The sequence below is a fragment of the Gymnodraco acuticeps genome, unplaced genomic scaffold, assembly GCF_902827175.1.
Source record: "Gymnodraco acuticeps unplaced genomic scaffold, fGymAcu1.1, whole genome shotgun sequence".
NCBI classification, from domain to species: Eukaryota; Metazoa; Chordata; class Actinopteri; order Perciformes; family Bathydraconidae; genus Gymnodraco; species Gymnodraco acuticeps.
Window position 1 is genome coordinate 5,505,714 of NW_022989799.1, and position 22,376 is coordinate 5,528,089.

Below are 22,376 nucleotides of genomic sequence, written 5' to 3' on the forward strand. Positions count from 1 at the left end.
AAGGAGGTTAGTGTGTGGGTGGAAGGAGGGTCTGGTGACCCAGCGGTGAGTAAAGGTGAGTCAGAAAAAGAAGAGCGAATATCATCAACCTTTTTTTCAAAGTGGGTAACAAAGTCGCTTGACAGAAGTGAGGAGGGGGGAGGAGCTTTTGGAGGGTCCAAGAGGGCGGAGAAGATGGAAAATAGTTTTTTAGGATTAGAATAGGAAGATTGGATCTTATCTTGAAAGAAAGTGCTTTTTGCCTGAGAGATCGAAGCAGAGAAAGAGGAGAGGAGAGCTTGATAGGTTAGGAGGTCGTCACGGTGTTTGGATTTCCACCGTTTCCGCTCTGCTGCCCTAAGGACAGTTCTATTAGCACGCAGTGCATCATTTAGCCAGGGAGCAGGAGGGGACTGACGAGCCTGCCGAGATGTGAGAGGACAGAGCGAGTCCAGAGTGGATGAGAGAGTAGAGAGGAGAGTTTCTGCAGCAGAGTTTGGAGGCAGGAGTTGGAACGAGTCAGAGGAAGGGAGGGCTGAGAGCACCGATGAGGCAAAGGTAGAGGGGCAGAGGGAGCGAAGGTTACGGCGGACAAGTGCAGGATGAGAAGAGATTAGTTTGTTATGTTTGGAAAGGGGTAGAGAGAATGAAATGAATTAGTGATCGGATGTGTGGAGCGGGTTTACAGAGAGGTTAGAAGTAGCGCAGTTCCTTGAGAATATGAGATCAAGGACATTGCCAGCTTTATGAGTCGGTGGGGACGGAGACAGTGAGAAAGCAAAGGCGGTTAACAGAGATGTTAGTTCGTCTATCTTCCCTGTCTGGAGGTTGAAGTCTCCGAGAAGTACAGCAGGAGGGCCAGTTTCAGGGATGTGTGAGAGGAGATTATCTAATTCCTCCAAGAAGTCCCCCAAGGCGCCTGGTGGACGGTAGAGAACAACAATGGTTAACTGTATAGGATGGGTTACTGTGACGCATGGAATTCAAAGGTGGAAGGAGTGAAATTAGGTAGTTTGAAGAGGGAAAAGCTCCATTTGGGAGAGAGCAGGAGACCAGTGCCACCTCCTCTGCCAGTTGGTCTGGGTGTATGGGAGAAGGAATATGCAGTGGAGAGAGCTGCTGGGGTGGATGTGTTGGATGGAGTAATCCAGGTCTCAGTGAGAGCAAGGAAATCCAGAGACTGCAGGGAGGCGTAGCCAGACATGAAGTCAGCCTTAGGAACAGCTGACCTCCATCAAGATCTTAATTTCATCTCATCATTTTGAATAAATATATAACACCACCTGCTCTTTGGGGTGTTACTTCTTCTCACACAGAACCAAAACGTAAAGGATGGTTTTGACAGTTGTCTGTGAGGTGTGTTCAAATGCCTTTTGGACAAGAAGTGCTGTTTTTGAATATTTAGAGCTGGGCACCCTTTAGAGCAGGGGTGGCCAACCAGTCAGAGGTTAAGAGCCACATGTTTTCTATGTTACTGCAAAGAGCCACATCAAACACACAGTCACTGATATTGTTTCAGTTTTTAGTTTTCTGGAGACAAGATTTCAACCACGTCACTGATGCATTTTTGTGGCATTGGGATATTTTTTTTTTAAATCCTCTGGAGCAGAGAGAGGAGCTGTGGATTATTGTTATTGATTAATGCATCAGTGTTTCTTAGGGTCAAAAACACTAAACCCACAACTTAAGATGAAAGCGTTTAGTTTATTTAATAAAAGAGCACATGTTCAATGTGAAAAGTGACAGTAGTTATAGATTATTTGCAATTTGGTGCTATATATATATATATATATATATATATTTTTTTTTTTATTATATATATATATATAACACCTTGAATTTCATGTGGGGCGCGGGGCTCCGTTGGCGGGGCGCAGCGCCCCTCCAAGACAATGGTAGGGGAAACACTGGATAGTGTTTAATCAACGATAGGTTTCCCCCCCTCAAAGGTGATTGGTTCACTGCATTGCAGGTATTATTGTGATTGGCTCTTGGGCCACATCAAAATTAGACGCCTGTCATCCTCTCATACTGACACCTGACACCACACATACACACGTAGGGAGAGCCGGAGCGATTTTATCCGAGCCCAAACAACTTTGAGCGGCCAAATTACTTCAGAATTATCAGCATTCAATACTTAACAGACCTACTAAATATCAGGTTTAACTGTCAGGAGTAGTGTTGTCACGATACCAACATTTTGGTTTCGATACCAAGTCAAGAATTGCGATTCCGATTCTTTTTCTTAAAAAAAGGGAAACAGTCTTAAATGTAATTGTGCTTTATTTCACACCAGAACCATAACCATAACACAAACTTTTAAACAATGAGAACAATAAATAAAATAAAGGACAAGAATTCGTATTAAATCAAATTAATACATGTCTGACAGACAGGCCTCGTGGTGTCCGTAGGCTTGCCCTCACTGTCAGAGATATAGCTAAAATACATCAAAATGTCGCTTCTGGCGTCTTTTTTGTCAACAAGCCGAGGCGCAGCAGCAGCTGCACTCCCACTTGCAGCCATGCTTCTCGTTTTCTCACATGCTCTGGCAGCTAGCGCGTGGCCGCGTGCACGAGAGAGGGGAGGGACTTAGAGCGTGCTTGAGAGGGAGGGACTACAGGCACGGCTGCAGTGCAGGGAGTGAAAGCAGAGCGCTGAACACACACGGCTCTTATTAAAACAGCGCTTTCTCACCGGAGTACTTTCCCCCGTCACTCTTAAAGTACCGATACTAATGAAACGGAGGAATCGTAACGTTTTTAACGGCAGGGTATACCTTTCAAGTATCGGTACACCGTACAACACTAGTCAGGAGTCAGTGTCTCTCCCCCAAACTCACACATACAATTCGATATGAACTGAAGAGCCACATGAAACTAGGCAAAGAGCCGCATGCGGCTCGAGAGCCGCGGGTTGGCCACCCCTGCTTTAGAGAAATTACCCCTCAGAATTCCCTGTAAGTCTCTGGTTACCTTGGTGACATCCTCTGCTCCTTCTCTGACCTCTGATTGGCTGCTGAGGTGGGGCGTGCGTCTCCACTCTGCTCGTCAAAACACACAGAATGAGAGTGATGTTGTTTATAAAAAAAGAGCATTGTATTTTTATAAGAAATAACAAATTGATAAGTTTCAATGTATGCAACAAAAATCTATCCATATGTGGAATAAAAAAGGTAATGCCTCTTGTTTGTCAACGAGGAGGATAACGTAACAGATGATAGTGATGCGACGTGATCTAGCTAACACTAACGTTGGGAGTTAAAGAAAATGTAAGCTAGTCTAGCTAAACGTTTTATTAAATAATATAGCAAAGAAATTACTTTTACACATTCACTGTACATCTCGCTCTGAAAGTGAACTGCTCTGAATAACCGAACGTCTTCCAAAAGGGCTCTGTGATTAGGAACGGTCCAGTGTGCCAGAGTGCGCTCCTGTGCTCGTTGTGACTATTTACAAACACACTCAAGGACTACAGGATGATGTCATCAAATACACCCCAGGACTACAGGATGATGTCATCAAATACACCCCAGGACTACAGGATGATGTCATCACACACACATCAGGACTGCAGTCAGTGCTCCAGATAGCTCCACACCAAGCACCAACCTACAACTGCCTTGAGAAGAGCTTTGCCTTGCTGCTCCACTGGGCTCAGCTAGGAGCCGCTTTGTTTGGCCCACAAACTCTCTGAAGAATATAGTCAAATAAACGTTAGTCGGGTAAAAAAGTCTTGGTCGAGCAATTAGTAATTAGTCTATTAGACGAATAAACAAAAACCATCGGGGGGGGGGGGGGTGTGTGCTCATTAGGTACTTCTGTTGGTTAGGAAATCCAAAGTGTGGGATCACTAGGAGCGTGTAAAGGACTCCGAGAAGGTGACATGCAAACTCTGTAGGCAGAAATTCGCCTTCGCATTGGAGCACATCTTTGAGGGATTGATTGACACGGAGCAAGGATTCCTTTCTCGATATGAGAAAACCGGGATCGAAGGATAAAAGCAGCAGTGAGTGATAGTGAGCCAGGCAGTAGCCTAGCCTAATATTAATATAGTTGGACACAGAATATATAAATGTATACCAAAGAAAATGGGAACGTGAGACCAAAATGCATTTTTCTTGGCAGCGCAGTCCGGAGGGTTGTTTGTGGGTGCTTTGGAAATTACACATTTTCTTTCTAAATTATTTGTGGAGCTCAGTGCCTCCACAAAGTGCAATCATCTTTGAATGTTGCCCCCCAAATGTTAACTGGTTACCGTGGTGACATCCTCTGCTCCTCTTCTGACCTCTGATTGGCTGCTGTGGCGGGGGGTGCATCTATGCGTTGGTCTTCAAAACAGACCTGAAGACACAGCATTATGTCAACACACACACACCAGAACTACAGGATGAAGTTATCACACACGCACACACACACACATACCATGTATACATCACTTCAGGGGACATTACATTGACTTACATGCATTTCCTGGAGACTTATCCTAACCTTAACCATAACCAACACATGCCTAACCCTAACCCTTAACCTTACCCTAACCCCAAACCTAACCAAGTCTTCACCCTAAAACGATAGTTACGGCTGTAACTACGGTTCTATGAGTCCCGGATGACCGCCAGAGGCGGTGCTTTAAGCACTGGATATGTCCATCGCGCGCATGCGCAGCTCGAGTACCAATAACAACAAAGTCACCTGTGACCCACGTGACACCGGCTATATCAGCCGGTGTCGTCAGAGGATCTGTTCCCAGAATCTTCTCGCGAGCACACAAGAATTCTGAGTGACAGGAAACTCTGGCGGTCATCCGGGACTCATAGAACCGTAGTTACAGCCGTAACTATCGTTCTATTTCGTCCCTACTGACCTCCAGAGGCGGTGCTTTAAGCACTGGATGACTTATACCAACAATGTCATGAAGAATCCAATCCCTTGCTCACCACTGGAAACAGCGGAGCTCGGCAAAAGGACCGCGCCCAAAGAATGGGGTGTGGCGACATTGACCTGATGACAACTGGAGAATATGCCAGAAGACGCCTACGACACCGCGGCGCAGATGGTCTCCAGGGGCACCACCCTCAGGGCAGCCCAAGATGTTGAGATGCTCCTTGTAGAGTGGCATCTCAGCCCGATGGCAGGGGGCGGCCACTGGCCCCGTAAGCCTGTGAGATGGTATCGACAACCCAGTGGGGCAGCCACTGGTTAGAGGGCATAACCTCCTTTAGTGCCGCCAGGGCAAAATCAAGAGTTGCTCCTACTGCCGTATAAAGGCAGTAGCCTTGATATACGCCCTTTGGGCACCCCCAGGGCACAGCAACTTCGACGTGCCGTACTCCTGAATGTCAAAGCGTGCCAGCTGGGCAGGCTGATTGAAGTGGGTTTGTGGAAGGACCCCGGGCAGGAATGCCACATTTGCCCAAAGGGCAACGCCTGAGAGTCCCACCTCGGGCATGTATCGTTTATGGAGAGGACATGTAACTCCCCGACTCGCTTCCCTGAGGCTATGGCAAGCAGAAATGCTGCCTTCGTGGGCAGCCACCTAAGCCCCACCTGGGCCAGGGGCTCGAAGGGAGGAGATGATAGGGCATCCGGCAGCAGGGGCAGGTCCCGAGCCGGAGCCCTCGGGGTGCTAGGGGGACGCTGCCGTAAAGCCCCTCTCATAAAGAGGGACACCGACCTGTGGCACCCCACCGTGGCGCCGTCGACCCGAACATGTCGGGCAGAAATAGCAGCCACATAAATTCAGAGTGGAGTGAGAACGTCCACTATCTAGAAGGGACTGTTGTCTGTTGCTAAGGTCGCTAAGACCTCTGCAGACCACCCCTGTAATCCGGCGGCTGAGTGCGGCTGCTAGAGCGGCCCCTGGGCCTGCTGGGAGTGGGCACAGGTCTGCGAAGACCCGAGAGCTGCTGCCTGGTCTGCCTAGCTTGGGCAGCACGCTCCAGTGCCTCCAGGGCAGCTGACCCAAACAGCTCCCCTGGCTCGACTGGTACGCTACGGAGGACTCTCCTACATACCTCCGTTAGTGGTGACTGGGCCAGCCAAACCTGGCGACGAGTCTGTACCAGCGACAAGGCGTCCTCCTACAGAGATGCGTCAACCGAAGGAGGTGTGTCAGCCGAAGGAGGTGCGCCAACCGAAGGGGGGGGGGGTGCAGGCGGCCCGCTAGCAGCCCCTACACTGGGCCCAGCTGAAGGGCCAGGAGGCGACTTCATCATGCCCCTATCGGCAGCTAGCCGATCCACTTTAGAGGACAGCCTGTTTCTAGTCCTTCTATTGGGGGGAGCACCCATAGCCATCGCTCCCCCAAGTCGCCGGGAACGGCCAAATTGATCTGGAGGAGGATGTGACAAGGAGAGGTGTCTGTTGGCTGCTGCCAGACGTTCCACCTCAGTGATTCTAGCCACTCTGAGCGCCCGAGGCATGCAGCTACAGCTCATGCAGGCGTTTACCGTGAGAACCTCCCTCAGATGCTCAAATTTCGTCCCCACTGACCGCCAGAGGCGGCTGAGGCAGGAGGGGCAGCGGTCGTGGCCGTCCTCGGGCTCAAGAGAAGCCATACAGGCGCTACATGAATGAGCCATTCTGTAGGTAGCCAGATGCAGCGTAGCCGGGAGCGGGGAGCGTTGCTGCTACTCGCCGAACAGAAAGAGGGATGTAATTACAACCCACGTTACCGGCAGAGGGAGCGGGAGCGAGAGCACTGCCTTCACCTGGCTGGATTAATAAACACGGCAGTTCAGCGTCTACCAGGAGCGGGGGGCGAGAACACTGCCTTCACTGGTTGAGTTAGAGACGAATGCCAGATGCAGCGTAACCGGGAGCGGGTGCGGGAACACAGCCTTCACCAGCTACCTGCTTAACGGAAAAACAAGGCAGTTCCGCGTCTACCAGGAGCAGGGGCGAAAACACTGCCTTCACTGGTTGAGTTAGAGACGAATGCCAGATGCAGCATAACCGGGAGCGGGTGCGGGAACACAGCCTTCACCGGCTACCTGATTAACGGAAAAACGAGGCAGTTCATCGTCTACCAGGAGCGGGGAGCGAGAACATTGCCTTCACTGGTTGAGTTAGAGACGAATGCCAGATGCAGCGTAACCGGGAGCGGGAACACAGCCTTCACCAGCTACCTGCTGAACGGGAAGAGTAGAGCGGTGCTGCTACTCGCCGAACAGACAAAGGGATGTAGCTACATCCGCATTACCGGCAGAGGGAGCGGGAGCGAGAGCACTGCCTTCACCTAGCTGGGTAAAATAAAGAAGCTTAACAGAACACGCAAGACGTTAGCCGGGCGGCTGCTGCTAACGATCAAGCGAGATCAAGTCAAATAACACACATGTTTAAGACCAGATAACTAGCTTCTAAAGAAGAGAACAGCACAGAGCCGTAGTTACAGCAGTAACCATGGCCAGTGCTCACACGGCATAACCGTAGTTACAGTAGTAACTATGGCCAGTACTTACACGGCTTAGAACCGTAGTTACAGTCGTAACTATGGCCATAACTTACACAGCATAGAGCCGTAGTTACAGTAGTAACTCTGGCCAGTACTTGCACGGCTTGGAACCGTAGTTACAGTAGTAACTATGGCCAGTACTTACATGGCTTAGAACCGTAGTTACAGTAGTAACTATGGCCAGTACTTACACAGCATAGAGCCGTAGTTACGGTATTGACTATGGCCAGTACTTACACGGCTTGGAACCGTAGTTACAGTAGTAACTATGGCCAGTACTTACGGCTCAGGACCGTAGTTACAGTAGTAACTATGGCCAGTACTTACGGCTTAGAACCTTAGTTACAGTAGTAACTATGGCCAGTACTTACACCGCCTAGAGCCGTAGTTACGGTATTGACTATGGCCCGTACTTACGCGGCTTGGAACCGTAGTTACAGTAGTAACTGTGGCTGGTGCCTAAAAGTGTCAGCCAAACGGCTGCACACTAGATAATATAATATTGGGAGGATGAAATCCTCTTTAATGGCCACACATGCAGAGCACACAGCACACACAGTGAAGATTGTTCTCTGCATATCGTCCTAGTGCTAGGAGTCTAGTACTAGGAGCAGTAAATACAACGATATAGCGCTACTGCAACCATACCATGCGTTTACCGGGAGCGAGAGCACTGCCCTCACCGGCTGAGTTAAACAATGAAGCTTAACAGTACATGCAAGGTGTTAGCCAAGCGGCTGCTGCTAACAATCAAGCAACCAAGTCAGAACACAATGTTAAGACCAGATAATTAGCTTCTAAGAAAGAGAAGAGCCCGCATAGAACCGTAGGCCATGGTTACAGTAGTAACCGCACATGCAGAGCACACAGCACCCGCAGTGAAGATGTTCTCTGCATATCATCCTAGTGCTAGGAGTCTAGTACTAGGAGCAGACAGTACTACAACGATATAGCGCTACTGCAATCAAACCCTATGTTACCGGGAGCGGGAGCACTGCCCTCACCGGCTGAGTTAAATAATTAAGCTTAACAGCAAGGTGTTAGCCAAGCGGCTGCTGCTAACAATCAAGCGACCAAGTCAGAACACAAAGATTAAGACCAGATAATTAGCTTCTATGAAATAGAAAGTACTTACCTTACTCTCTGCATCTAAACGAAAAACGGGTTTAAAATATGACACTCTGGGCTTTCCATACTAAACTGAATGAGGGACGCAGCCAAAGCTGGGACTCAAATGCTAATGATAGCTCGGGCACAACGCCACAAGCAGAACTTTCAAAAGAGCATAAGGGCAACTTTATGGGAGAGGAAGCGGGAACACTGTCGTCACCAGAAAGTCTAAGCCAAACAAAAAATAAGACGGCAATCAGGACAACTTTGCTGGGAGAGGGTGCGGGACACAGCCATCATCAGCAACAAGCTGACACAAACCTGTCTGTGGAGGCTCTGCACAGCCGGCCACAGCTCCTGGAGGACGCGTTAACGACCCGTAGCTCCGACTGTCAGTCGCGAAGCTGCACGCGGCCAGCTGCTTGCAGAGAAATCCCTCAGATCAAACGTTCAAACCTGAACGCTGTAGGCTACAAAAATGTAGCCACGGTACCCTAGAAGATGAAAGGAACAGATCCTCTGACGACACCGGCTGATATAGCCGGTGTCACGTGGGTCACAGGTGACTTTATTGTTATTGGTACTCGAGCTGCGCATGCGCGCAATGGACATATCCAGTGCTTAAAGCACCGCCTCTGGCGGTCAGTAGGGACGAAATAGAACTAATGATTCCCCTCATGGGGACCTCCAATTTGTCCCCATAAGGGAGGCGAGTCCCCACACGTGACTGTGTAAACAGATTTAGGTACCCACAAGTATAGTAATGCTAGGCCACACACACCCACCCACCCACCACACACACACACACACACACACACACACACACACACACACACACACAACACACACACACACACACACACACACACACACACACACACACACACACACACACACACACACACCACACACACACACACACACACACACACACACACCACACACACACACACACACACACACACACACACACACACACCCACACACACCACACACACACCACACACACACACACACACACACACACACACACACACACACACACACACACACACACACACACACACACACCACACACACACACACACACACACACACACACACACACACCACACACACACACACACCACACACACACACACACACACACACACACACACACACACACACACACACACACACACACACACACACACACCTGTATGTTGCCCTTTCTTCCTGCTTGTTTTTTGAGGGATTTGTCACTTTGCTGACTCGGCCTCCGGTGTGTGTGGCTGGTCTTTGGGGCGGGGCTGAGTGTGACGGACAGGTCGAGCTCAGGGCAGCGAGTCAGAGGGAAGGAGTAGGGGAGGGGTTGGGGGAGAGGGAGGGGGGAGGAGGGAGTAGAGTTGGAGGAACTCATCCTGACAGGAAACATGAAGCGAGACATTGGTTTTCATTGAAATGCTTCTTTAAAAAACATGTTTGTGATGTTAACTCTCACAACTTCATAAATACATTTACAAATACATTTGGTCACGGACAAAATAGGACATCATAAGACTGCAAGACACACTCCAAACATTGTATTGTATTTTCTTGGTATATAAAATGACATATTGTATTACAGAGTCTCTAGTATCTGAGATTGTAAGTGCTGTGCTATACTATATATATATATATATATACACGCTGTATTTTATTAGCTAAGCTGCTTAGCTACTTAGCTAATAAAAGTAACTCATCATATATTAGTTGATGTATATTTTTTGTGGGGGATTTTAGCCTTTGCAGACCATTTACATGCACCAAAAAACGATATATACACACACTAAAAAGGAGAGGGAAAACCGAAAGAAGCATAAAAGGCCTCTTTCAATAGGGGCAGTTGAGTAAATAGCACTTGAATAAATGTAGCTACTATCTAAGTACATTTACTCAAATAAAAAATTAGAGGTACTTAAAGGTGACCTATCATGCTATATTTGAACAATATATTGTAGGGCCATACCTATATAAAGTATATAAATATAGTTTTTTTTTCAAAATACCAGAAGAGGGGGAGGAAAAGAGAGACTCCGTCCTCCGTGTTTTATTCTTATTTATGATTATACAGAGTCATTATTCATTTGTTTTAAAGCTCAATAAATAACAAAGAAGACCTTTGACCGGCACTTTTCTAATTTTGTCCGGAAGATTTAAACTTTAACGGACATGTTGACCGGCGAAAAAAAATCGAACTGAAACTCTGCCGCACGGTCCCCTCGTTCCTTGGAAGAGGCGGAGAGGTGGGTGTTTGTCATCTGCTGGTGGACTAACCGGAGAGAATTACAGTGCTTGCCTCGACGGGGAGGGATTGCATTGAATTACAGGAGCAAACCAAGCCCCCAGGAAGTGCGCCGGACTCTGATGAGGATATTCGTTGTGGCCAAACGGCGGTACTACACTTTCTTTAGGTTGCTGGGCCCGGAAACACTTTTTCCCATTGACTAACATTGGGAAAGAGTGGTCTGTAAATCATTGGATAATTTTGTTGCCTCTTTTGAATGACAAATACACACTACCGTCGCCTGCTGGTAAGGAGAGTTATTGCCACTCACGCATGCGCAGTTCGTACGTGCTCGGCTGAAGTCTTTGCGGTGTGTTCCAGTGCGACACATGGCCAAGACGCAGGAGAACACAGCGACGCAACAGTTGGCGTCGCCGTCGGCGAATTCTCTGGTGACTGCTTGGTGTGTCAGGGCCTTAACCCACGGGACCGCGCCGCCCGGCACATTCATGTTACGTGTTCTGACTGTAACAGTTTGGAGGATTTAGCAGCCTGGTATATTACAGTTTTAGCGGCATATATATATATATATATATATACATATATATATATATATATATATATATACATATGGTTGGTATTTAACAACAAGGGGTGTTATAGTCTGTGTTGTAGTGTGTGATATTGGTATTTATGGCAACATTTTACACCTTTCCTTAAAGTATTATACGTTTTTGTTACTTGTGGGGTACTTAACATGAATAGTCACAGTTACTATCCTTTTACTCCATCACATTTCAAAGATAAATAGGCTATTGTTATTTTAACTCCAGATAAGATTTAACTCACAATTGATCATAACAGGCTTCAAATACATACATATTTATACCAAGTGGTTTCATGTACAACCCACACTAAATGTTGCTCTGTTGCTTGGATATCACTAGATCCTGTTATCAGCGTAATATAAAAGTACATAACGATTGATGTGTAACTTAGCATAATTACTAGCTAGCCGCTAGCTGCTAACTGCCGCGGCCGCCTCGTTAATATCAAATCCATCATAAGAAATCCAGTACCATGCTGTCATGAACGTCATGAACGTGCTGTTACGTGTACGCAAATTGACGTGCTTAATGTGAACGAGCCTTTTGGGGGCGTGGTTAAAGTTGCGCATGCTCTATGTGCGCACATACGGGTACTTCTCAGGCATGACGGGTAATCTGTGATGTTTCGCTCTCTCAAAAGTTGGCCCATTTTATTATCATGCGCCAATGAGCAACTCTCATAGGAATTAATGAGGCGCCGCCTCCCACGCTGTATCCAGTTCTTATTATACATCCATGGAGCAAACGCTTGCCTCGGGGAGGGAGAAAAAGAGCCACAGCGGAGAATAAACAGAAGGGCAACCATGGCAACCATGCGCGGGAAGTCTTCTTCGCTGCTTTTGTGGCAGACTACAGCGCCACTTACAGGCCTGGCATATGTACTACAGCGTCTCCAGCGCTTTCGAGCGGCAATGGCTGGCGGTGGCCCAACCCCACATTCCCCTGATAGGTGGAGAGTTGGCCATATAGGCGGAGCACCACTTCTGTGACGTAGAGAATAATTCAAATCTGGATCAGTCTGTATCAGATCCGTTACAGCCCCTTTTTTTTTTTAGATTTGGGTATAGAGGAAAAGAGAGAGGGTTGTGTTTTCTGACACTTGGTGAGTTCCCTGGAACACCGGGGACTAGGGATGGGTATCGTTTGAAATGTATCGATTCCGATTCCGGTTCTGCTTATCGATTCCGGTTCTTATCGATTCCCCGTTTCTATTCCAAAATTGTAAAAGAAAGAGGTCAAACGTTTAGATAACAAAAATATCTTTATTCTTTTAAGCTTTAACTGAAATTGTTACAAATAAAAAATATACATGCAATACAAATGTATTGCACAATAGCTGTGCTTTATTTTAACTGAGCTATGCCTGTGGCAAGCTATTAACAGGCATTACACTGTGCCTTGTCTTTTTCTTTTTTAGTGTAGTGGAGCATCACTTCAGAGCGTTTACCGCGACCCATCTTTGAACTGTCTACGGGAGGGCGGGGGGAGCCTCGCTGCGGGGCAACTGTGGACCTCTGTCGCCTGTCAGCGCAACTTACATGATGCCGTTTAAAAAATGTAAGAGCGGTGCCGGCCGTCAACGTACCGAGCCGGCCGTCAATGGCCGTCAACGTACCGAGCCGGCCGTCAACGGCCCGCTGACGACCGGCCGTTCTGTGATTCTCCAGGTCCGCCCTGTATTCCACCGCGGTGCAGACGGACCCGCTGGAATACAGGGTCTACCGCGTTTAGGAACCGTAAAGCAGAACCAAAATTGTGTATTTTGTATGGGTACCCGGTACCCAACATTTTCTTATCGGTTCTCATCTGGAACCGAGTTTCGGTTCCCAACCCTAGTTATAAACATCAAAGATGTAGTTATGATACTGCATACTAGGGCTGTACCGCATATTCGACTATTCGTTCGTTGGCCAACTATTCGGGTTTCAATTTCATTATTCGGATATTCGTTTTTTTATTTTTGTTCAAAAAAATATTTTTTTTCCCCTAAATGTATGCTATCAATAAAGGCGAATTGCCATATTCTTATACTATATTTATACTTTTGAATTGCACTGTTAAACTGCGGAAATATATACAATCTCAGCCTGTGCTCCTGACATCGCGTTCACTCACAGTCACGAACGCAAACGGCACGCTTCACCTCGCTTCACACACCTGAACACAAAATGCCGAAGACTTCAGCTGTGTGGGACCATTTTAAATTGGACGACGGTAAGAAGGTGTGCCAAGGTGTGCCTTGGTGTGCACACCTTGGTGTGCAAGGTGTGCCAAATATGTGACAAGAAACTGGCCTACCACGGTGGCACAACAACTCTGAAAAGTCACCAGATGCTGTAAGTACTAGCCTAGCTTAGCTTAGCTGTTGTCAAGTTGCCATGAAGCTGCTTTATCCGCCGTTTAAACAGTAACGTTACACATGATAAAATCGTGCACTTACTTTGCTTGGAAAATAGTTGCAAGCAATCAACCGAATTGTTTTTTTATATTAGTTTTTCAATTTAATCCGAATAGTGAAAATAATAGGAGCAATGTGGGAACATCTGGGGCTAAGGCAATTATTGGCATACAGTTTAAACATTTATTTTTTGTTCTTCATTTATTTAAATACTGTTTACTGTATCGGTAACAAGTGTTACACTGTTAGGCCTACTGTTACGGCTATGTTATTAAAAGTATTGTTGTTATAACAGAAATATGTGTTTTGTATCTTCAGGTTGTAAAACGTTATAGACGGAATTTGGAACCAGATTTGGTCCCCGGGCGCTGCGCTGCGGCTGGGTTAAATGCAGAGGACACATTTAGTTTTAATGTATGCGAGTACTGAGACAATAAATAAATATAAATCGTAATAGTATGCTCTTTCTGCTTAACAGCGTGTTGTCAGGTGTCTCGGAGCGTGTTATGAAAAAATGTTTAAAAAAAAATAATTATTAAGAAAAATAAAAAATCTCTCTGCACCGAATATTCGCTGTTGATTACTACCGAATATCCGGAGCCCGAAAAATGGTATTCGGGACAGCCCTACTGCATACTTATCATTATAATCATGAACTTTTTTTTTTCAACATGTCTTGTTGTCTTCTGTATCATAGGGTGGTGTAGTGGGGATTTTTTTTACTGGGGGGATGCTATTTTAATTAGGTCATCCCAAACAATGCCACGCAAGTGCGCAAGCGCACAGTGCACTCACAAAACGGGCAGACAGGTCCACATCATCATCATCAGCTTTATTTAAAGAGACTCTTGGTCCATTATTAAAAGACATACAACACTCAAATATAAATAAAAAAAGGCAGTTATACAGTTTAGCTTCTAACCAGGAGTGCAACAAGCAGTAAAGTGAAAAGTAATGTACACAATTTACAGAATAAAATATAGAATGAATTGAATGATGAATAAACAGTGAGGAGTATGAATACACTAGATATCAGCCTGTGAGCAGTATGAACAGTGTGTATGAATATGCTAAGATATATAAATTATGAAAACGGTAATCAGTGCAAGTATGGTATAACATAGATATTAATTTCATGATGATAAACATTGTGGAACAATGATGAAAAATGTGAATGGAAGTGGCGACGTAAAACTGACACAAAACAATAACAAACTTTTGCCGAGCCAATTGGAGAGTTTCATCAGCAGCACGGGGTAAAAACCACCAATGAGCGCTCAGCTCGAGATACCAGCGAGTCGTTTCCCATCAAGCATTTCGCTTCCGCAGCCCGTGGAGAGGAACTGCGCCGCCTCGCCGTGCCTCGCTCTCAAGCAGTGTGCGAAAAAGTACACGTCCCACCGTCCGGGACGTGTTATTTACAATATCGGACAAGTAGATCTTTCAATTGACTTGTCCGGCGGACAAGTGACGTTTTTCGCCCTGATTTATTGACAAATTATTGATCAATTCAGTTTACAAAAGGCAGAACTCATTCGCAAATTGTACGTGTCCGCCATTGTTCGTTTAGAAATGTTAGTTTCGGTTCTGCTTGTCGATTCCTAAGGAAATGCATCTCGCCGCTTTCTGTACAGTTAGATGGGGGCGGGGCGGGGCGGGGCGGGAAGGAGCGGAAAGTGTAGCACAGTGGCAGGGTTGGGAAGCAAAACTTGGTTCCGAGTAGGAACAAATAACCATTCTCCAGTACCGGGATTAATAAGAGTTGTGAGGACAGGAGGTGAGGCCGAGCCCCGCGGACTGCAGCTCTCTCTATGCTCCGTATCAGCTGATCGCTGCACGGTGCAGCTCAGCGTCTCTCTCTCTCTTTCTACACACAGCAGATCCGCTGCCCGTTTAACAGCCTCATCTTTGTCAAACTTTCTTATGTTCTTTCCCTAACACGTAATGAAGGTTATTAAGCGTTTTAGCTCCTGTGTTGTTAATATTGACCGCCATTTCCTTTATGAAGTGAAGCAGCCTCCCTGTCTGTGTCCTCGCGCTGTCCTCACATCCCCGGACCTCCAGACTCGGAGGAGCACAGGGATGTCAGTATTGTTTATGAAGCAGGGTATAGAAAGTAGCTACATTATTGAAATGAAAATACTATTTATTTACTTTTACAAACAGTGAGCAGCTGGGCAGCTGCAGCATGTGTATTGCAGGACATGTGTAAGCGTGCAAGCGCTAGGCCTATAGGCTATAAATATAATGTATTATTATTATTAGGCCTATGTGTTGGACATGTGTGGTTGGACTGTGTCTCACAGGCAGGTTGCAGTGTAACATCAGAGGAGACTGGGCCAATTGTACATTCTCAAACTGCACCACTTAGAACTAACTAAACAATGCAGAGATTATTTTTATTGTATTCAATAACCGTAAGAAATTAAACAGTATGAAGTGATTTGTAAATAGGAATACGGATTTGACTTAATGTTTTCATAAATATATTTTTCTCCCAGTTTATCATGGGACTTATTTTTACCCTCTCAAAGAACCGGAATCGAGAACCAAAAATAACCGGAATCGAAAAGCAGAACCGGAATCGTTCAAATCCAAACGATACCCAACCCTATGTGTGATGCAGTCAAATCTTACCGCTCACTTACGTTAGCGGTGTCGTAAAAACCGTGGGAAAATGTAAAATACGATGGCGAAGAAGAAGATTCCAGTGGCCCCAATTTTTTTCCATTCTGGACAAGTGAAAAATGTATTCGGACAAGTAAATTGCCAAACTCACTTGTCCATAGACAAGTACTCACTAAAAACTTTTTCTCACACTGTCAAGGCTGCGGGCGTCTTTGTCCCGTGAGATTTCAACGTCTCATGTAGGCGAGCCTCCAGAGCAAGTCGGACAAAATGACTAACCATCATGCAACGCACTGGCAAGACGTTGATCGCAACTGCGCAGGTCTCGCTTGTCTCAAACAAGCCTAGTTTTTGTCGAAAGAACCGGAAGAAGTTTACTTCCGGGTTTTAGGACGCGTCAATGTGGCACTCTATTGTTATTGAAGTGGAAAGCTGTGTAGATACGGGCCCTTTCTCATTTCATCAAATCCCCCTCCTCGACTCCTCGGTCCTCCGGTAGTGACCCGGAAATGAATTTCAGCGCGCCATGTTGAAGGACATCTCATTTCTCTAAATGCACTTCGAGCACCGAGGATCGAGCGTCGAGGAGGCTCTCTGGAGGAGCTATAACCGAGGATACACTGATGGGTCCTCCACGGCTCCTTCGTGGATGCATCTCCGGGAACAGAGATGTTTCAAAGAGTCTTGACGCACGGTGATATATATCACTCAGTATAACAGGCCTACTCTTTTGATTTGCTTTAGTTTAGTAGATATCTACAAAGAGTCGATATTTTTCTAAAACCATTTAGTGCTTCACATAATAAAATACACAACGGCTGTAGCCTGTTTTAGGAACTGTATGTGCGTGTGTTTGTGGTGTAGGTGTGTGTGGTACAGTGTGTGCGTAGATGCAGCAGACAGACAGGTCTCAGTTGGTTTGGTGTTCTCTGCTTACTTTTAATACTTGTAAATAAAACTTTTGGCCCGTAATTTATTTTCCTCATTGTAGCGACCAGAGAGGGGAGAGGGTTACGTTATTATGAGAGTGCTCTGTTTGATTCTGAAATTGTATATATATATATATATGTGTGTGTGTGTGTGTGTGTGTGTGTGTGTGTCCGCATCTGTAGCCTGTTATTGTCTCATTATACCGCACTGTGAATGAATTAAAAGTAAATATATAAGTCGTCATGAACACATCATGTGCACCAGACAGAGGGCTGCTGTGCCTCCATGGATGTATAATAAGAACTGGATACAGCGTGGGAGGCGGGGCCTCATTCATTCCTATGAGAGTTGATCATTAGCGCATGATGATAAAATGGCCCAACTTTTGAGAGAGCGAAACGTCACAGATTACCCGGCATGCCTGAGAAGTACCCGTATGTGCGCTCATAGCGCATGCGCAACTTTAACCAAAATGCTTGTTCACATCAAGCACGTCAATTTGCGTACACGTAACACGTTCATGACAGCATGGTAATGATTTGTTATTATGATGGATTTTATATTAACGAGGCGGCAGTTAGCAGCTAGCGGCTAGCTAGTCATTATGCTAATGTGCACATCAATCATTATGTACTTATATTACGCTGTAACAGGATCTAGTGATATCCAAGCAACAGAGCTTCATTTAGCATGAAATAATTATTGCACTGTGTATATATATATATATATATATATATATATATATATATATTAGGGCCGGGACTTTAACGCGTTAATTAAGATTAATTAATTACACAAAAATTAACGCGTTAAAAAAATTAACGCATTTTAATCGCACTTATTTTTGCACCGTGGAACGTTTCTCACTGGATGAGTTTCAGGCGTACCGATTATACTGGAGCACCAACTAACGTTCATGACTTCAGACAACAACAAACCACAGTGAACAACAGTGGGAAATGTTGTTTTAAAAAACGGACGGATGGAAGCGTCGATAAGAGCACGGTTGTGTGCAAATTATGCAAAAAGGAATTCGCATATCACCGCAGCACATCAAGCCTCAAGTATCACCTCAATGCAAAACATATAGCAGCTAGCGTGGAAGCTAGCGTGGACGTTAGCCTCTTTTATCGCGTTCACACCAAAAAGAGCCGGTACTAAAATTAGTTAATGAGAACCTTTTTACCCCCACGAAAGTCCCTGCTAGAGAGCAGAGAGCTGCTAGAGAGCAGGGACTTTCGTACGGCTCTCTTGTGAGAAAAGAGCTATATTTCTGATTGGCTGGGCGGATTGCAAACCACGCCCCGTAAAACTCCCAAAAAGTTTTGTGAAGCCGCCATTTTATTATCCTCGCATTAGCATTATTAGCATTAGCCCAGCGCAGAAACGCAGAGAGACTAACTTATGGCAACACAAAATAAAACATGGGAGCGGTGGAGATGAGGAGGTGTCGGCGTTCTGGCGATTTACTCGGAAGGCTTCAGTAGAAGCTGCTGGGACTCCCAGCAGCTTCTACTGAAGCCAGTCCCCAACTCCGGGGACTTCCGGCCGGGGACTTTGGGCGGCAGTATACGCCGTGAAGTGGTTTGCGGCCTGCCAGTAAACCCAAAGCAGAAGAAGAATAAGTGACGTCAGCGGCTTCATTTGCCTAATCCACCCCCAGGTTCAAAGAGTTCTCATGAACTAAGTTCTCATGAACCTTTGTGGGAAAAGTACTGCGGTGTGAATGCGCCTAATGGTATACTAAAATCCATGTGAAAAAAAATTGCTTCTCACTGTTCTTAGGTCAAATATACTTGTGTATATATGCGATTAAAAATGCGATTAATTTCGATTAATTAATTACAAAGCCTCTAATTAATTAGATTAATTTTTTTAATCGAGTCCCGGCCCTAATATATATATATATATATATACAGTGGTGTAGTGGGCGTTGGACGCGGGGGTACGCCGTACCCCCACTTATTTGGAGCATGATCTTTTTTTTAAGTCTAATAAATATAAAATCATTGCCAGTGTTATCAGTTGCAAGTGTGTATTTGTTGTAATAATGACGAAAACACAATACATTTCACAGTAATTATAATAAAAAATAAAAATAATTTCCTTAAAAAAGTATGATTCATCATCACGCTCGTGACCCCGCGGTCACTGACACACCCACGGCGAGCCAGCTCGCCGCGCCCGCCGATTTTGCGGCAGCTCTTTCCCTCAAGAACACTAACGAAAAAGCTCTATAATGGCAGGCTAACATGTTTTACTTGACTTATTTTCTAAAAAGAATATAATTCACAAGAAGAAAGAGGCTAGCAGCAACGAAGCTACAAGTGAAGCTGCTAGTAATACATCATCAGAAGAGCCGCCTAAAGACGTGGATAATGCTAGCTAACGTGCACGTTAGCTGCGCTAGCAATGTTCCCCTGGTTATCTCAAGCTCACCTTTCCCAGAGGTATGGACGGAGGAGATGTGGCGGAGGAAACAAGAGGAATACCCGTGGATAGACTGCAAAGCTGGGAAACTGGGCTGCAAAGTTTGTTCATCCATTTTGGATTTATCAGTCTTCAAAACCCAAGGTGTGTGTGTGCGTGTGTGTGTGTGTGTGTGTGTGTGTGTGTGTGTGTGTGTGTGTGTGAAAAGCAGCGCTGTCTGCTTATTTGCAATGTAGGCTAGGCCTAATCAGAATAATGTCAAGTCCAGATTCAATGTTGTTTGTACAGCCCATGTAGTATGATAATGAATTATAGCAAACATGTGCAATATATCCATTATTACAGCTCTGTGGGATGGCAGTAAGACGATATGGGTCCGTTCTTATTGTGCATCCATGGGTAAAGATAAACGCAACTCACATTGGTTTCTCAAACAGCATCTCTGTAAACCAGTGCTTCTCAAACTTTTTTCAGTAATGTACCCCCTTTGAAACATTTTCTCAGCCAAGTACCCCCTGACCGATCCCGAACATTTTTGATCGAAAAAGCCTATATGAATAATTACAATATAGTGATGTTCCCTCAGTGTGTGATGTATTAACTCCTTCGTGGTATGCATTACAACAAACTAAGGATATTTTCATTTTATGCATGAAAAAAAATAACATAACACAGTTTTTCAATTTAAGTAATATGTTATTGTGAAAAACTATAAAATACAATACACACATTTGACATGTTTATATGAGGACCCCCTTGGTGGTTCTAGGAATGTTTTATATAAAATAGTGTTTTCTATTTAACTTATTTCACTAAGATTTTTTTTTTTAATTAACCTTTTTTTTTTTTTAATCTCACGTACCCCCTGCAGTACCGCAACGTACCCCCAGAGGTCCGCGTACCCCCATTTGAGAATCACTGCTGTAAACTACGTGTATTGTATTCACTGAATTTCACTCTCTGCCTTTAACGGCTCGTTGTAGCCATAGACCAGGGGTGCCCAACCTTTTTTGAACCGAGAGCTACTTTTAAAGTTGCCAGTCTGCCGAGATCTACCAGTCCAAATAGAGAGGCGTAGCCATTACTGACAGCCTCCTACCAGGTAAATACACACTTCTACTTGTATAAAACTGACCTTCATACGATTAATACTTCATAAAATAATGCAGATTCTTTATCTTACCTCTTTCTAATCTACACACATACAAGTATTTAACTGAAGTTACACAACAGTGTTGTTGATACAGAGTTGGAGTTTATTCACACGTCACACAGTGGGTAATGTTTTCAAGAAACATTGAACAGTGCTGCCACATATGACACAGGAACAAAAGAAAATACTCTGAACCCTTTCTTTGCCATTATATACAAATAGTGTTGCTACAAAAGTATAAATTAGGCTTACTAATAAGACAACTCAGATCTGAAGCTACACAGGAATCTGCTGCCAAAGTGCAATAAAAAAGACAAAATTAATAGAATCAAACCCTTTTTTTGTTGCATTTTAGTAGATTATAAAAAGAAATGCCTTTAAAATAGGATGCAAGCAACACTAGTTTCTTAACCTGAATTGATAATAGACTATACTCAATTTAAGTTTGCATTCTTATACCATTTTGTACAATAATTATAATGAATAAGTTCAAACAAACTAAAACTTACAGCTGATTAATAACGGTATCTAACTTGAGTTTTTATTATATCAAAAACCTGTTGAAATGCTACTGTTATGTTTACTGTCCACCAAAAGCGCATCGGCAGCCTCCATGAAAGCTTCTTTCACAACTTCGCCGTCTTTGAAAGACTTCATGTGTTTCGCAAGAACGTGACTGACACGATAAGATGCTATGGTAGCAGCCTTGCTCTTGTTGTTGGGCCTGGTGAAAATGGACTGCTGTGCATTTAGCTGTCCTTTCAGGCCCCTCCCCTTTTGGGAGCGTAGGGCAGAATCCGGAGGGAATTCCGTCTCGTAGCGTTTGTGCACTGTTTTGAAATGCCGCTCCTAAATTACCCTTCTTCGATAAAGCCACGCTCGCATTGCAGATGGACTTTGAATTGGAATAAATACAAAAATAATCATCCTCCCACTCGGAGTTAAAATTATATATATGTTTTGCTTCTGCCATAATTGCGGTCTTGTTTGTGTGCGGACTGTCACTCCTGTTGACACGGACAACGTTAGCTAATTAGTACACTGCCCACTAGCCACGCCCCGACACATGGGGTCACGCCGGCCAATCACAAAGCTTTGATGCGTTCAAGTGCATTATTCTGGCACAGGAAGATTATGTTATAGGACATTAACGATAAAACAGAATATTGTTGTTCTATTTTTAGACACATCTCGCGATCGACTGGGAATCTCCCCGCGATCGACCGCTCGATCACAATCGACTGGTTGGGCACCCATGCCATAGACTGTATATATAAATGGACGTAGGGTCCGTGACGTCACCCATAGGATTCTGCAGAGTTGCCGTGAAGCCCTTAGTAGGCGGAGTCGGTCACTAACGGCTCAACAGTGACGTCAGAGTTCAACTCCCGCCTTCTCCAGCCTGCTCCAAATAAGGGCAAAGAGGCGGAGCCA

The 22,376-nt window shown here is 45.2% G+C and overlaps 1 protein-coding gene across 1 annotated transcript in view; it reads right to left on the reverse strand.

The window, feature by feature from the left end:
* ppp1r35 (protein phosphatase 1, regulatory subunit 35) overlaps nucleotides 1-22,376 on the reverse strand; it is a 34,037-nt gene that overhangs the window by 4,357 nt on the left and 7,304 nt on the right. The window contains exons 2-4 of the mRNA XM_034222629.1: nucleotides 9,746-9,950; nucleotides 4,240-4,325; nucleotides 2,958-3,025 (exon numbers count right to left, since the gene is read on the reverse strand). Of these exons, the coding sequence (XP_034078520.1) occupies nucleotides 2,958-3,025; nucleotides 4,240-4,325; nucleotides 9,746-9,949 (358 nt within the window). The 5' untranslated portion in view covers nucleotide 9,950. The remainder of the gene's footprint in view (nucleotides 1-2,957; nucleotides 3,026-4,239; nucleotides 4,326-9,745; nucleotides 9,951-22,376) is intronic.